Source organism: Myotis lucifugus, unplaced genomic scaffold (genome assembly GCF_000147115.1).
Source record: "Myotis lucifugus unplaced genomic scaffold, Myoluc2.0 scaffold_694, whole genome shotgun sequence".
Taxonomy (NCBI): Eukaryota; Metazoa; Chordata; class Mammalia; order Chiroptera; family Vespertilionidae; genus Myotis; species Myotis lucifugus.
The window spans coordinates 132,092-148,370 of NW_005871742.1; the positions used below are offsets into that span (position 1 = coordinate 132,092).

The following is a 16,279-nucleotide window of genomic DNA, read 5'->3' on the forward strand; positions in this document are numbered from 1 at the left end:
CCATTTGTTTAATAAACATGTTTCCAGAGTTGGCTGTAGCTGCACTTTGGCTGGTGCTGGAAATATATCCTGCTCCTCCCTCGTGGGCTCAGGGGTTAGTGGTGAGTCAGACAAGTCAAGAAGCAGAGTGATTGCACCCTGGTTGGGCCGAGGTGAGTGGGGAAGCCAGAGGCCGGCCCCTACTCAGCCAAGGAATGCTTCTCAGAGATTATACAGACCAGAAAACTATGACGATGAGGAAGGCTTAGGCCAGATCTGGGTGGTGGAGAGAAAGGGTGGGACAATAGTAGACTGAGCAGAAAAAACAAGTTCCAGAGAACCCTCACACATCTGGAGAAGTATAATTACTTCAGAGTGGTTGGAATGTCCCGGCAAGCGATGAAGCTTTTCTGTCTTCCCTCCATTTTATTTTTAATTATTTTTTGTTTTGTTTTGTTAGAAACACAGTGCCAAGGCATGAGCGGTTTCGCCATCATGCAAAACAGGCCCTCTGTTGTGGTTGGTACCGAGCAGACCTGGGCTAGCCAAGGCTCTTAGGAGCCTACAGCTTGAAGGTCTGGCCTTGGCCTCCTAACCTAGGAATTTCTTAAGTTCAAGGACAGTGTCTGATTCACTCTCTGCTCTGTCCCCAGCCCTGGTACAGTGCCAGGCAGCAGTTGGAGCTCAGTTAAGTATTTGTTGGATGAATAAGATGGCCACCCAGGGCCTGGCGGAGATGAGTTTTACCCTCTGGCACGTTCTTGACAGCGTGGGGCTTCCAAGGTGGGTCCTGGGATGTCTGTGAGCGATGAAGTAGTTAACTTAGCGGCAGGTCTCCTATGACAGATTTGCTAAGGAGAACCTACTCACAGAGCAGTGATGCCCTTGATCTTGTCGGCCGATTAATTCCTTAAGTACTCCAAGTTAGGGAAGGCCTGCTGATTTGATTTTATCTGTCTTTTAAGGCTGATCTCTGATCATATCCCATTCCAGCTGGACTTCCTCTCCTCTTCTTCCCTCCTCCATTACTGATGGTGTGGGGATCTAATTACCTCATCACCCCTTAATTTATTTATGAAAGGGCTGAGGTTAAAGAAAAGAAGAACAAAACTCCTGGACCCTTTTGGGGACCTTGTGTAAAAGCGTTCCTCTCTCGATTCCCTCCTTTATGCCCAATAAAACCTCCTTTTCTGTCTCTGGCAAGTTGGAAATGTTCTTACTTACAAATTTAAATAAATAAACTTCCCTCCCCGGGGCTGAGTGGAGGCCAGCCATGTGGGTTAAGCCTGGCCTGCCACTCCCAATGGATCAATCAATCTATCAACAAGAATTCATTGATCCCACAGGAAGCAGATTTCAAAACCAGCACACAGCTCCTGGACGTCTTGGCTTCCTCTTCACGAGACGCTTGGGAAAGAGGAGTGTTTTGAAATTTTTAACTTTATTATTACACAAATGTCACATGGACACAGTCAGCTTGTACACAATTCCAACGACATAATGTGTGGAATAACAAGTGAAAGGCTTCCCTTTCCTTGCATCCCATCCCAGTGTAAGAAGTTGAGAGTGTGTCCTTTTATTCAAGCCTTTAAACAATGCACTTTCCTACATGAACACCTACATCAGTATCTAATTAAAATAAACATAAATGGGATCATAACATAGGTGTTTTTAAAAAAATATATCCTGGAGATCTATTGAGTCAGACCACACGAATGTACACTTTAATGGCTGAAATAGTATTTCACAGCATAGAAGGACCATTCTTTATTTATCGGTTTTCCTATCGATGGGCGTTAACATATAGCTTCAAAATTTTCAGTACCGGTTCTCTGGGCATTATCCATTTAATCTTGCATTTACTGTGGGCTCACCATGTGCCATGCATTCTACCCGGGGTTTGGGGGGGTAAACAAAACAGATACCTAAATATAGTTGTGCGTGATGAAAAGGGAGCATTTTCTTTTTTTCCAAGAGGGCGAGACAGGTTGAAGATCGGTCTCTACATCAACCTAGGGGTCCGGTAAGTCCGCCCGGGCATCCCCCCAGCACGAAAAGGGGCTCCGGGACCCGGAAGGCGCTGGCGAGGAAGAGGGGTGGAAGGCTGCAGTGCACGCTTCTCCGCCGCCCAGGGTCTGTGGGCTGCGGGCCTGGGGCCGCGGCGAGGAGCAGCCCCCGCACACCCGGCGCCGGGCCTGGGGCGGGGCGGGGCCGAGCGGCGCGGCGACCCTCCCGCGCGCCCCCGGGTAGCCCCAGGTTTGGGGCGGCCCCTTCCTGGCCCCGCTCCCGGGGGCTCCTATGAACGGCTCTATGACACCGCGCTGTGGCGGGTTTGTCCGAAGGAGAGTTGGCTGAGGGGGAGGAGACGACGAGACGCGGCGGATCTCGCGGGGCACCTCGCGCGGGGCTCTCTCGCGAGAACTGGGGAAAGTCCCGCGCGTGCGCACCGTCGTGCCTGGCGCCTGTGGCAGGTCCGTCGGCGTGTGTGTGAACCGAGATAGTCAAGTGTGGAGGCGGCTGCAGCCCCCCGCGACTCGCCGCGATGAGCAGTACCTTAGCCAAGATTGCGGAGATCGAGGCCGAGGTAATGGGCGCCGCGCGCGCTTCGCCGTCCGCCCGAGCGTGCTGGCTTCGCCGGTGTCGCTCCTGCCTACCTCCCCTCAGCCGCGTCAGAACCGGGCCGGCGTCCTCCGACTTCCCTCAGCCCGGACCGGTGTCTCCCGACGCCCCTAGGCCCGGGCCCGCGTCCCCCGGCTCCCCTCAACCTGGTCCCCGCGCCCCCCGGCTCCCCTCAATCTGGTCCCGCGCCCCCCGACGCCCCTGTGCCCAGGTCCGGGTTCTCCGACTCCCTTCAGACCGGGCCCGCGTTCCCGGAACCCTTCCTCACGGGCCCGCGTTCCACACCACTGCGCCTGGGTTGGTGCTCCTGGTGCTGTTTGTTTTTCTCAATCTCTAAGTGTGTGTGGTGTGTGCGTGTGCGTGCACGTGTGTACGTGTGTGTACGTACATGTGTGTACGTACTTGCGTGTGCACCGAATCCTGCTTCCTTACTCCTGCCCTGACTCTCCCTGTTCTGTTTCTCTCAGTCTCTAATTGTGTGTACACGTGTGTGTACACGTGTGTACGTGTGTGCTACGTGCGTGTGCACCGAGTCCTGCTTCCTTACTCCTGCCCGGACTCTCCCTGTTCTGTTTGTTTCTCTCAGTCTCTAATTGTGTGTACGTACATGTCCCGCTTCCTCACTCCCGCCCTGATTGCTCCCGCACTTCGGTATCTTTCCTTATCACCTCTCGACCCCCCACCTCCCCCAGCCTCTGCGTTGATGGCTCCGTTTCCCGGGAGTCGGATCCGGGAGGGGATCGACACCTGTGGAGGCGGTCGATTCCACCCGGACGGTCGTGTGATTCTGTGGCTCTTGAAACCGGGGAGAGTGGTGGCCTTGGTTGCATGGGGCACAGCAGGTACAGGCAGCGGAAAGGGAACCAGCGGATGAGTTTTAGTCTCATCTGTGGACGCTGCTGGTAACGTCAGGTCTCTTCTCTATGCACCCCGTTTGCTTGCTCTGTAATGAGGGGAATGGGCTGGATGATGGAGAGAATGGGTTTTCACTCTTTTTAACATCTGACTAAAATGGGTACGGGTATACTGACCAGAGAGGGACCGCGGAAGAAAACGTCATCCTCTCCGACAGTGGTTCTCAACCTTCTGGCCCTTTCAATACAGTTCCTCATGTTGTGACCCAACCATAAAATCATTTTCGTTGCTACTTCATCACTGTCATGTTGCTACTGTTATGAATGGTCATGTCAATATCTGATCTGCAGGATGGTCTTAGGCGACCCCTGTGAAAGGGTCGTTCGACCCCCAAAGGGGTTGCGACCCACAGGTTGAGAACCACTGCTCTCGGAGGTGGGGGAGCATTTATTCTGGGCCTTGGAGCCTGTGGGGACTGCTTCTGACTCGGGCTGTGATTCTTCCCCTGCAGATGGCTCGGACTCAGAAGAACAAGGCCACCGCGCACCACCTGGGGCTGCTGAAGGCTCGCCTGGCCAAGCTGCGCAGGGAGCTCATTACTCCGAAGGGTGGCGGCGGCGGGGGGCCAGGAGAAGGTTCGTGTTGTCCTTAAGCCTTGTTTTCCTCTGGCGTAATTTTAATCAAGATAATACAGGCACATGGCCCCAAAGTAATTTTTAAATTTCTATCAGAGAAGATTTATGCTTTCTAAGCCTAAATTCTTGATTTGTGTTTATTTTGCTGATTTCAAAGGCAAGTGGATATTACCTAAATAAATTAGGGTTTTATTGATGTGTATATTGTACTGATAGATTTACATCGACTTACAGAAATACATACACATAGACAGTCAAGATAAAAATTAAGGAAATGGATGCCAAGGGACACGAAGGTAGGAAGAATAAGCGTAAGCCGGAGAAATCGAGAGAGAGAAGGTTAGGAACAAAAGTAATGTCAGTATTCTGTACACTTTCTAGAGAAGGGCTACAAATGTGGCTTTGAACCTGTTTGCAGCCATTGTAAAAAGAAAAAAAGAAAAAAAAAAAGAAAACCTAAAAAGTCCATTAGACATTGCAAATTGCTGTAGTGAGATTTTGTGTGCTTAAGTTCTACTCTAGAGGTAAACTGTACGAAATTGCAGAAATAGGTCCTCGTCAGATGGGTAACCAGAATGTGAAAGGAATTACATGAGTCTCAACACTCAGGGATAACTTTCTTCCTCTTTTTGATATTTGTTGATGTTTTAGGTTTTGATGTGGCGAAGACAGGTGATGCTCGAATTGGGTTTGTGGGTTTTCCATCTGTGGGGAAGTCAACACTGCTCAGTAACCTGGCAGGGGTATATTCTGAGGTGGCAGCCTATGAGTTCACCACTCTGACCACTGTGCCTGGTGTCATCAGATACAAAGGTGCCAAGATCCAGGTGAGTCAGTCCTGCAGGACAAGGAAGCGGGGGAACCCATCCTTTCATTCATTTAAAAAGCACTTATTGGGAGCTCTCCCTATGCCAGACCTGGTCTTTGCTTCCTGATCATTGTCTCGCAGGGAGATAGAGCAGTAAGGCCAATCAGTACACAGTGGGATAGACCTGTGAAAACACAGAGAAAGGAGGGACTACTTTTCATCTGAGGATTGGGTGTCGGGGAGGTCTGGTAAGACCAAAACAAAACAAAACAAAACAAAACAAAACAGACTTCATGTAGAAAGTGACATTGGAGGTGGGCCTTTTTGTTGTTGTTAATCCTCATCCAAGGATATTTTTCCATTGATTTTTAGAGAGAGTGGAAGGGAGGAGGAGAGGCACACAGAGAGAAACATCAATGTGAGAGAGACACATTGACTGGTTGCCTCCCACATGCGCCCTGGCATCGACTGGAATGGAACCCATGTCCCTTCAGTCTGCAGCCAGATGCTGTATCCCCTGAGCCAAACCTGCTAGGGCTGGAGGTGGGTCTTGAAGTTCAAAAGGCATTTCACCAGCCAGTAAAGGTAAAGGGCTACTTCAGGGAGCCATAATGGTGAACAGCCTACTGTGGTGTGAGCTTAGGTGTGGGACAGGGAGTGTTAGTAACTGAATCTGGAAAGGTAGGTTGGAGTGGAATTATGAAGGACCTTGTGTACCTACTAAGGAAGTTGAATTTTATCTTGTACCTAAGTAGGAGCCATTAGAAACTTTTAATAAATAATATGATCAGCCCTATCCGGTTTGGCTCAGTGGATAGAGCGTCGGCCCTTGGACTGAAGGTCCTGGGTTCGATTCCAGTCAAGGGCACGTACCTCGGTTGCAGGCTTGATCCCTGGCCCTACTCTGGGCGTGGGCGGAAAGCAACCAATCGATGTTTCTCTCTCACATGGATGTTTTTCTCTCTCGGTCTCCCCTTCCCCTCTCTCTAAAAAAAGTGGGGTGATATTGAAAGATATTAATAGAGACAAATGCATTTGGCTCCAAAAATGTGGGTTATAATTCTACTTGAGTTATTAGGATTTTGACTTTGAGTAAACCACCACTTTTATGAAACTCAGCTAATATCCTTATTTTATAGGGTTGTTAGGCATTTTAAACTAGATTAAAGTATGTAAAAAGCCTGTAGCTGACATTTAGAAGATGCTTAGTTAAAATAATATTCATATACTCATAAGGAACATTTGATTTATATCTCCTAAATTTTGTATACTTGAGAAATAAATCATTCTATGTGATCTGCTCAGATTTATAATAAGTTTTTCCATTTCTCCCCCCTATCCCCCCACCCCCAATCTTGCAGCTCCTGGATCTCCCAGGTATCATTGAGGGTGCCAAGGACGGGAAAGGTAGAGGCCGTCAAGTCATTGCAGGTGAGTGGTCCAGGGCCACCATCCTGGAATATCATTCCTTTACCAGACACTGTTCTAGCTGGGGACTGTGGACTTGGAGACGCTGATATAGTGAAGGGCATAGTTTTACCCGATTCTCACCAGAATAGAATGTCAGAACTTGAAGGGACCTCAGATCCCCATTTGAGGAGGAACACTAAGGACAGGAGAGGTAAAGGGCTTTGGTCCAGTGTTGCACTGTTCATGGAAGATTTGGAGTTAGAACTGAGGTTTCCTTATTCCCACCCATGCTTTTTCTTCTTTTCTTTTTATTTAAAGTAAAATCTTAGGAAAGACTAATCATAAATTGCAACAATCTGCTACCCCACCTCTCCTCACCTTCACTGTCACTCCCCTTTGACAACTATACTGTCAACTCTTCAACTGTTTCTTCTACTTACCTTCATACTTTTTAAAGTGCACACTATCACCTCATTTAAAAAAAATTTATTGATTTCAGAGAGGAAGGGAGAGGGAAAGAGAGAGATAGAAACATCAATGATGAGAGAGAACTATTGATTTGCTGCCTCCTGCACGCCCCACACTGGGGATCGAGCCTGCAACCTGGCCATGTGCCCTGACCACAAATTCAACTGTGACCTCCCGGTTCATAGGCTGACACTCAACCACTGAGCCACGCCAGCCAGGCTACCTTCATACTTTTAAAAATTATGCTTTAATTGCTATTTCACGGTTAATTAATTTTAGACATCTATTGTTGTTGTTTTTGTGGTAGAGGATGAACTCTCTTACTCCATACCTCTTTTCCCATTTTTTCAAAGAAGTTTTATTACAATTTTTAGTTAAGTCATCAGTCATGGTTTACATGATTATGTCATGTTTATGTAACTTTTATTCAATGCTGTTTTCCATGGAGTAAATTATTAGCTGTTGGTTTGGTTACTTTTCTGTGTTTGCTAATATTTTCCAAATGGTCCAATAGATCAAATGCCTATCTATCAACATTTTTCTAGATACTTACAGTTCCAAAAATAATCATATTAGCCCTGGCCGGGGTAGCTCAATTAGTTAAAGCATCATCCCAATATGTCAACGTTGCGGGATCTATCCCCGCTCAGGGCACATACAAGGAGCAGCCAGTGAATGCATAAATAAGTGGAATAACAAATCAGTGTTTCTCTCTCTTTCCCTTCCTCTCTCTCAAATCAGTAATAAAGAAGTCTTATTGATTTCATTTTCTTCCTCCTTATCCCTGACACTACCCTTCTGCCCCCTTTATCTTCATGGCATAAATCTTTGCTAATCTTAAGAACTTCATGTGTGTCCATGTATTTACAAAAACATTTTTTGTCTGTTAAGTGCAGGAACTCTCCCCCACCCCTACCCCCACCCTCACCCCTATACTTTTGAGTATTTGTATTAGTTAAATCTTTAATGAAGTTTGCCTGGGTATAACTTTTATTTTTTAATTCTTCAGTGGCTCGAACGTGTAACTTGATCCTGATTGTTCTGGATGTCCTAAAACCCTTGGGACATAAGAAGATCATTGAAAATGAATTGGAAGGCTTTGGCCTTCGCTTGAACAGCAAACCTCCCAACATTGGCTTTAAGAAGAAGGATAAAGGAGGCATTAATCTCACAGCCACTGTAAGGGGATAAGGTGGTATAGGGCAGGCTGCTAAAGACACTGGGGTGGAATGGATTGAGCTAAGGGACAGTGTCATTTGGAAATTACCGAACTTCTAGCACTAATTGAAGTAACATAATTACCTTGTAATGATTGACAAGAATCAAGTCAGACTCTCATTTCCTCTTTTGGGTTAACTGAGGTGGTATGGGGGTATAGACCAATTTTATGCTTGCACGAGGTAGATCGTTGCCAATGCCATGTTTTTATTCATTCAACACAGATGAATAGAGTGCTTACCATGGGCTAAGTATTGCTTTACGCTCTGGGGAGTGGATGGAAAAGGGAGCAAAATAGACAAAAATTCTTGCTCTTACATTATATGAGCCTACTCATGTGATTTTAACTTAATTACCTCTTTAAGACCCTATCTCCAAAAAGTTATATTCTGAGATACTAAGACTTCAACATGAATTTGGGTGGGGGCTGTGGGGACACAATTCAGGCCATAACACCTTCCCTAGAGTTTGGAAAGATTTTTACTTCTTTGTATTTCCTACTATAAGTCCGTTACTCTCATCCAGGATAGCAGTCTTTAGAAATGAGTTTGCTGCACCTTAGCTAAGGTTACCCAGATTCATCAATGGATACTCTTGGGAGTTTTTTTTTGCTCTCTGACCAGTCATTGTCTTCTGTGTCTATTCAGTGCCCTCAGAGTGAGCTGGATGCTGAAACTGTGAAGAGCATTCTGGCTGAATACAAAATTCATAATGCCGACGTGACTCTGCGTAGCGATGCCACAGCGGATGACCTCATTGATGTGGTGGAAGGAAACAGGTATGGACCGACTGCAGTCTGGTGCCTGAGTTTGAATTTGAAGCCTCTTAATGGAAACAACATTGGATCCTGAATGTGGCAGACCTTGATTCTAACTGTAGTTGTGCTAGTATCTCAAATATTAGTGGGCCTTGGTTTCTTTGGCTATACAGGGTTGATCTTGCTTTCTAACTTCCTTCTTTGCTTTGGAATTTCATTATGATGGTCTGATTCCTCATCTCAGTTACTTGCTGTGAACTAGGCTGTCCCCTAAGCTCTGTGTCATATGATGGTTGAAGAGACTAAGTTCTCAGTCTTCGCTCCTAGAATTAATCCATGTGAGAAATGCTAGAGGCTATCCTGCAGAACTCAGTAGGCCGGGCTGTGTCTGTTCTCTCTAACCTAAGGGTGCATTAGCTAAAACCCTAATCCATGAAACATTACTACTATTAATATTTGAAATTAATAATTGAAAACACTGTTAAAATTATTCCTGGCATTTGGATATAATATTTTCTAGTTGCCTTCCTATTCATTTGTTCCCATTGGTTGGATGAATTTATTTGATCCTCATTTGAAAATAAAGCCAGTGCTTTGATTTAGGCATTTAGTGAGATAATTGAAGCCTGAGAATTTGTGGCCTGCCTATTTAATACTAACCTTAGCTGCCACATTGATTGGACATTGGGATTGTGACATTGCCAGATTTTTGTTTAAAGTGCTTTTTAAAAAATATATATTTTTATTGATTTTAGAGAGGAAGGAAGAGGGGGAGAGAGGTAGAACATCAATGATGAGAGAGAATCATGGATTAGCTGCCTCCTGCACGCTCCCCACAGGGGATCAAGCTCACACCTGGGCATGTGCCCTGACCGGGACTCGAACTGTGACCTCCTGGTTCATAGGTTGATGCTCAACCACTGAGCCATGCCAGCTGGGCAAGTTTTTTTTATTCTTTAAAAATTACCATGAAATATGTTATTAGAAATACATTTACATTCTTACATTTCTGAAAACAACTTTGTAGGAAATCAACTCTGAGACCTGTCCTGGGGCACATATGTAGAAAGTGAAAGAGCTATGAGTAGATTGAGTCTGTATGACTCCAAAGCTTGTGTTCTTTTCTCTGTAGCATGTTCTCTCGGTTAGCTGCATGGCTGGAACTAGAGCCTGGGTTTTGTTACCTGTAGTTCACTTTTTGGATGTTCTACTTTATTTTGGTAGGAAGTTCATTTTTGTGGGATAGAGGGGGTGGGGGTTGATCTGCATCATATGATGCCTTTGGAGCGTCTCTGATTTAGGATCCTGGATGAGGGGGTACTGATAATCAAACTGACAGTCTTGTCAGCAGCTCCAGACTAATGTCCTGTTTTTTTTTATAGAGTTTATATCCCCTGTATCTATGTGTTAAATAAGATTGATCAGATCTCCATTGAGGAATTGGATATCATCTATAAGGTACCTCACTGTGTACCCATCTCTGCTCATCACCGCTGGAATTTTGATGACTTGTTGGAAAAGATCTGGGACTATCTGAAACTTGTGAGGATGTAAGTCTTAGTGGATAGGGTAATATTGCTGTGGGAATTAAACCAGACTGTATTACAATGATGTCCTGTGGAGCTCATTAACATAAAGTCTTTGGAGACACAAATTAATTCCTATCATCTGCTAGGCCATATTGAGGGCACTTTTTTCTCGAGTTGGGGTTATGTGCACCTGTTCTGAGAGGTGATGGAGGGCTGATTGGCGTTCAGCACATGAAACATTCCAAGAAGTAGGCAGCCTCTGCTTCTTCTCTTTCTAGTTACACCAAACCCAAAGGCCAGTTGCCAGATTACACATCCCCAGTGGTGCTGCCTTACTCCAGGACCACAGTGGAGGATTTCTGCATGAAGATTCACAAAAATCTTATTAAGGAATTTAAATAGTAAGTATCATGGGCACGTAGGTGGTGCCTTCTTTTCCTGGTAAGCTACTGATTTCACTAACTGGAAATTCTTAGCATGGCATTAGTAGCAATATGGCCACCATTTTCTGTCCTTTGGTACATAGTTCTTAGCTTCTGTGAGGCAGGTCTCAGTGTCTTGTTTACCAGTTCCCATCAATAGTACTACATATTTTTAGTACTTGAGATCCATGGATAAAAATTATCTTCATTTACCGTATATATATTTCTTTTTAACTTATTGATTTGAGAGAGAGAGAAACATTGATTTGTTGTCCTACTTATTTGTGCATTCATTGGTTGATTTTTGTATGTGTCCTGACCGGGCATTGAACCCACAGCGTTGGCATATTGGGACGATGCTGTAACCAACTGAGCTACCTGGTCAGGGCCCAGTTATGGTTTCTTGATAGGGAGAATTTTCCTGGCATGGCTGAGGAAGATGGGTCCTACATTTTTTATCAGATAACCACTGATAGTTTTAGTAGAACCAATAAAAACTGGTATTCTTTAACAGTCGATAACTGACACTGTACTTCTGAGTATTAATTTCCAATCTGATTTCAGGGTATTTCTCTATAATAAACCCATGCTTTCTTAATTTTAAGCTCATCTTGTCACACTTCTCATTTGTGTTTTTTCTCTTTGACTTTCTTAAATTGGCTTTGGAACATGAGGAATCACACAACTTCCAAGTCTATGCTACTTTGTATGTGAAGGTTCCAGTGTGCCACACTGCTGGGGGAGCTAAAGCCTCTGAATGAATTTTGAGTGTGATTTTTGACTAGGCAGAAGGATCCTTGACGGTTGCAGGACTGTAGCTCTTAAGAGCCTGAATGCTAAACCTGAGCAGAAAGGTGGCTGCCAGGTAGTCAAGCTAGGTCAGTGATGGCGAACCTATGACACGCGTGTCAGAGGTGACACGCGAACTCATTTTTTTGGTTGATTTTTCTTTGTTAAATGGCATTTAACTATATAAAATAAATATCAAAAATATAAGTGTTTGTTTTACTATGGTTGCAAATATCAAAAAATTTCTATATGTGACACGGCACCAGAGTTAAGTTAGGGTTTTTCAAAATGCTGACACGCCGAGCTCAAAAGGTTCGCCATCACTGAGCTAGTGATTGTTCATACTGACTGTTCTTTTTCCCTTCCATATAGTGCTCTGGTCTGGGGTCTCTCTGTGAAACACAATCCTCAAAAAGTGGGTAAAGACCATACATTGGAGGACGAGGATGTCATTCAGATTGTGAAGAAGTGAAGCCTTCCCCTTTGCCTATCTGCTGGGCCAACCACTGCAGCTTTCCCCATGACCAAGCCCCCCACCTCAAGCCCCTTCTGGCTTTGGCAACCACTGGATCAGGATTCAGGGGAGGGAGATGGAGGTACCCACATTGGAACACTTGTCTTAACTTGGTGTCACCTTGTGTGTTGAACTGCATAAAGGACCTGACGGCCAGCTGGCTATGTGCAGGTCGTGTGTCATTGTCAGAATTTGTTTTGCGATGGACTAATGTGGATGGGTATGTACAGCGAGGCAGCTGGGTAAGGGGTTACTTGGGAACTTGGTCTTGAGTATGAACTGGATAAAAATGTGACTGCAATTTTTTTTTTTTAATTCTCACCCGAGGATATTTTCTCCATTGATCTTTAGAGAGTGGAAGGGAGCGGGGAGGGATGGAAGGAGGGAGCGAGAGTGAGAGAAACATTGATGTGAGAGAGAGACATCGACTGGTTGCCTCCTGCATGAGCCCTGACTGGGACCAGGGATTGAACCTGCAACTGAGGTATGTACCCTTGACTGGAAATTGAATCATGACCTTTTGGTTGACAGGGCCAATGCTCTAACTGCTGAACAAACCAGTCAGAGCTGACTGCAACATTTTTTTTTTAATCCTCACCCGAGGATATTTTTCCATTGATTTTTAGAGGGAGAGATGTTGACGTGAGAGAAACACATCAATTGGTTGCCTCCTGCACACCCCACACGAGGGACTGAGCCTGCAACCCTGGCATGTGCCCTGACTGGGAATTGAACGTTACTGCCTGGTTCATAGGTTGACGCTCAACCACTGAGCCACCCCAGCTGGGCTGCAACATTTTAATTTGATGTTTAATCATAGGAAATCCTTCCAACTGGCTGTGGCCTTTAGTCCTTTCAAGTGGTCTTCATATGATGCCGAAAGACTTGATTTAAGTTAACTGCTTATTCTTTGCAAGGCTAGCCCATTTGGGAGATGATGTGTGGTCACTGAGTAAAATACTCTGACCAGGCACATTGGAGTTTGAATTGCAGGTTAACTTCTAATTAGCTGTGGAACCTTGCACAAATTACTTAATCTCAGTAAGCCTTAGTTTCCTCATATAACATGGAGATAGTAATAGCACTTACTAAAGTGGAGATTGTTAGTATTAAGGGATGTGGTGCTTGTAAAATGCTTAGCACAGTGTGTGCCGAATGTTGGCTCTTGTCACTGGTTCCTGTGCTTTTCCTGGGCTCCCTGCCTGCCCCAGTCAGAGCACGGCCCTCTGTCAGTGTTGGGCTGAATGTTCAGCTGAACCATACTGCCAGGTTGGCCACTAAATGTCCCCTTTTCTGTAGCCCAGCCTTTCTGCTTGAACCCCCATGGCAGTCCTGGCCTCAAACACATAACCTGGTTGAAGGCATGGAGGCAGAACATTGCAAGTGAGGCAACCGGTGTGATCAGAGCAGCCTTGTGTGTATACATAACGTGTTACATAAGGCGGTGGGAGATTGCATTAAGAGGGGTGTGGTCAGGACTACTTGAGAGTCTACTAAGGGTATAATCAGAGGTTTGGGGTTGGGAATAAGGCATTTTGAAGGGATTGCTTGGATAATGGGAAATTGGCAAAAATCTTTGTGTGGTGGACTGGCTGGTGAGAATATGGACATGGGAGTTGGGCATATAGGTACAGAGGAGAAATTTAAACTTGGTGACTGACTTGCTCTTTAGAGGAAGAGAAGTCAAAGATGATTTCATTACGGATTAAAGGAATGACAGCAGCCCGAGAAAATCAGGAAGGGAAACAGTTGCAGGAAGATAGATTATAGATGAAGTGAGCTAGAACTAGCAGTTTGTGAGGGACGAAGATGTGGGCTTATACACATACTCAGGCTTTTCTAGTACTTGTTTCTTTTGTTTCCTTGGTGACAATTGTTTCCCTCTAAGTCTTTCTGGAGTTTGTGTTAGCACTGTCTTTCGATTCAGAAGATAAGCCCCTCAGGCCTGGTATCCAGTCACTTTGTAGAATATAAGCCTTGATGTCACTGGTCCATTTAAAAATATATATATATATATATATATATATATATATATTTCAGAGAGGAAGGGAGAGGGGGAGAGAGAGAGAAACATCAATGATGAGAATCACTGGTCTGCTGTCTCCTGCACACCCCCTACTGGCGATTGAGCCTGTAACCAAAGTACTTGCCCTTGACTGGAATCATCCTACGCTCTATCCAGAGACAAACCAGCTAGGGCAGTGCTATGGGTTTTAAAGAAAAACTTAAAACCAGATTAATTTCCCATGAGGAACCTATTGACCCTGATAGGTCAGCTGGTTGGAAACGAGGAAGGGATTCAGGAGGAAATAAACACAATAATGCCATTCACTTCACTTCATTCACAGCATATGCAACTTTAATCAACCCAAAGAGAAAGTCCCAAATGTACAAGTGAAAGAAATACAAACTAGACACAGGTTTAACTAATATCAGCTACTTTTTTTTTTATGTACAGCTGTATAAGTTCAAAAAAGCTATCCTATATGTATATACAAAAATTATTTATACACAGGTCTGTACATAAGGGTCTATACATTTATTTCCTCAGAACCCTTAGGTGCCACCTCTTGGTGAAGACACCAGCACTTCATTCACATATCTTACAAAAAAAGAAAGACTATTTCTGGCATTGACAAGACTGTGCATCCTGTATTCAGACCATGGAGGCTTCCATCATGCAGACCACACCAGATGCCTAGGCCTCCTAAACAGCTTTGCACAGAGTGCTCCAAAGTAAAAGCCTGTAAACCAAGCAGAGTCCACCATAGGTCCAGGGTTAGGTGAGCCTGCCTGCCTTGCTCACTGTCGATATTCTAATTCATCCACACTGATGACTTTGGCAGGCATGGAGGGCAGGGGCTGCTGTAGCACATCAGAGCCAAACCATTTGGCAAGGCCCACCGGGGAGCTGCTCCTCTGGCTGGGACGGTGCTCCAGTGGGGAGTGCATGTGGGGCAGGCCTGACCTGCTGGACACATTCTGTGGGGTCGCCTGAACACTGACAGCTGCTGCCTGGGAACCAGAGCCTGGAGGATGAAGAACTGTGGGAATAAGAAGGAAGAGTTATGCCCTAGCCGGCTTGGCTCAGTGGATAGAGCATCAGCCTGCGGACTGAAGGGTCCCAGGTTCGATTCCTGGGTTGTGGGCTCGATCCCCAGTAGGGGGCATGCAGGAGACAGCTGATCAATGATTCTCATCATTGATGTTTCTGTCCTTCTCCCTTCCTCTCTGAAATCAATAAATACATTTAAAAAAAAAAAAGAAAGAGTTAGAACAGGAGGGGGAAAGTACTGTATCAGGTCCTGCCTCACTCAACTGTATCCATAAAACTCCAAACAGAATTCTTTACCTGATGATTTACTCTAGGAAATTCCTTTGCAAAATGCCAGAAGATAGACCTTGGAAAGCTGAGCTATTCAGAAGACACCCTAGTAGATGACATGACTAATGTCCCACAGCAAGCAGCCACATCACGGAAGCACTAACATTAGCTGGCGAGAAGGCATCTATTCTGGGCAGTCCCTGTGTTGAACCTCTGTCGGAAGGATTTTCAGCCTCCTAAGAGGCAAAGGACAAAAAAGCGCCAGAGCACAATTGGCTCTCTGTTTTATAGGAACAGGAATTCCAAATCCCGTAGAGGTTGGTTTACATCATCCTCATCTTTGGTTATACTCTTATCCCAGCCTTGCAGGATAAGTTAAAGAATGAATTGTCTATGTCAATTCATCCCCCTCACTGGGAACTGGTCCAAAACTTTAAGTCTATTTAGCCACACCCAGCTCACCTGGCCCATTCCTGAACCTACCTGAACGCTGTAGCTGCTGTTGCATCATTGCCAGATGCAGAGGTGTCCCAGGACGAGGGTTTAGGAGAGGGTGATTAGCAGCAGGTAAAGGGTAAAAGGGTTGACCCAGGATTGGGCTAGATATTCCCTGTAAATGAGTCAGATCCATCCCAGGAGGAAGCACACCTGTTAGATAGAAAGAAGAAATTGGTGAGAATCTTAATCTACCAGGAAATTTTCAAGCTTCACTGTACAGTGTTACTGATCTGAAAGTTTACTGAGAGTGAAAAATGCTTAAGCTAGGTTCCTAATCTTTTAATAGAGTAAGGAGTGGACTGGATTGGACCCACTGCCCACCAGTTAGATGGAAAAATCTAGTAACATCTTTCTAGGGATGAAAACCTCCCACAGACAGCACTTTATTAGTTATAGCAGCGGTTGTCATGGCAGGGCAGAAACTCACCAGCTTGTAGCAAACTTGGAAGATGC

The 16,279-nt window shown here is 45.3% G+C and overlaps 2 protein-coding genes across 3 annotated transcripts in view; one reads left to right on the forward strand and one right to left on the reverse strand.

Annotated features, from left to right (window-relative positions):
* The first annotated feature begins 2,408 nt into the window (after positions 1-2,408).
* On the forward strand, positions 2,409-12,191 carry DRG1 (developmentally regulated GTP binding protein 1). 2 transcript variants are annotated; one of them, XM_006105541.3, is made up of 9 exons: positions 2,409-2,563; positions 3,965-4,088; positions 4,740-4,915; positions 6,258-6,327; positions 7,784-7,953; positions 8,640-8,770; positions 10,132-10,299; positions 10,557-10,679; positions 11,862-12,191. In XM_006105541.3, exons 1-9 carry the CDS (start codon positions 2,522-2,524, stop codon positions 11,959-11,961), a joined length of 1,104 nt encoding a protein of 367 aa, XP_006105603.1. In that variant the 5' UTR covers positions 2,409-2,521; the 3' UTR covers positions 11,962-12,191. The 2 variants fall into 2 exon arrangements, with proteins under 2 accessions (XP_006105603.1, XP_023602320.1); XM_023746552.1 differs by lacking the exon at positions 10,557-10,679.
* Positions 12,192-14,335: 2,144 nt separating this feature from the next.
* EIF4ENIF1 (eukaryotic translation initiation factor 4E nuclear import factor 1) overlaps positions 14,336-16,279 on the reverse strand; it is a 30,459-nt gene continuing 28,515 nt past the window's right edge. The window contains 3 exon segments of the mRNA XM_023746550.1: positions 14,336-15,047; positions 15,812-15,976; positions 16,254-16,279. The exon segment at positions 16,254-16,279 is cut by the window's right edge and continues 60 nt beyond it. Coding sequence (XP_023602318.1) covers positions 14,806-15,047; positions 15,812-15,976; positions 16,254-16,279 — 433 coding nt within the window. The 3' untranslated portion in view covers positions 14,336-14,805.

Bases quoted from the DNA above. Each gene is read 5' to 3' on its own strand.
- DRG1 (XM_006105541.3), top strand. From the start codon at position 2,522: ATGAGCAGTACCTTAGCCAAGATTGCGGAGATCGAGGCCGAG. The intron at 7,954-8,639 runs GTAAGGGGATAA...GTGTCTATTCAG, and splicing joins GCATTAATCTCACAGCCACT to TGCCCTCAGAGTGAGCTGGA. The intron at 10,300-10,556 runs GTAAGTCTTAGT...TTCTCTTTCTAG, and splicing joins TATCTGAAACTTGTGAGGAT to TTACACCAAACCCAAAGGCC.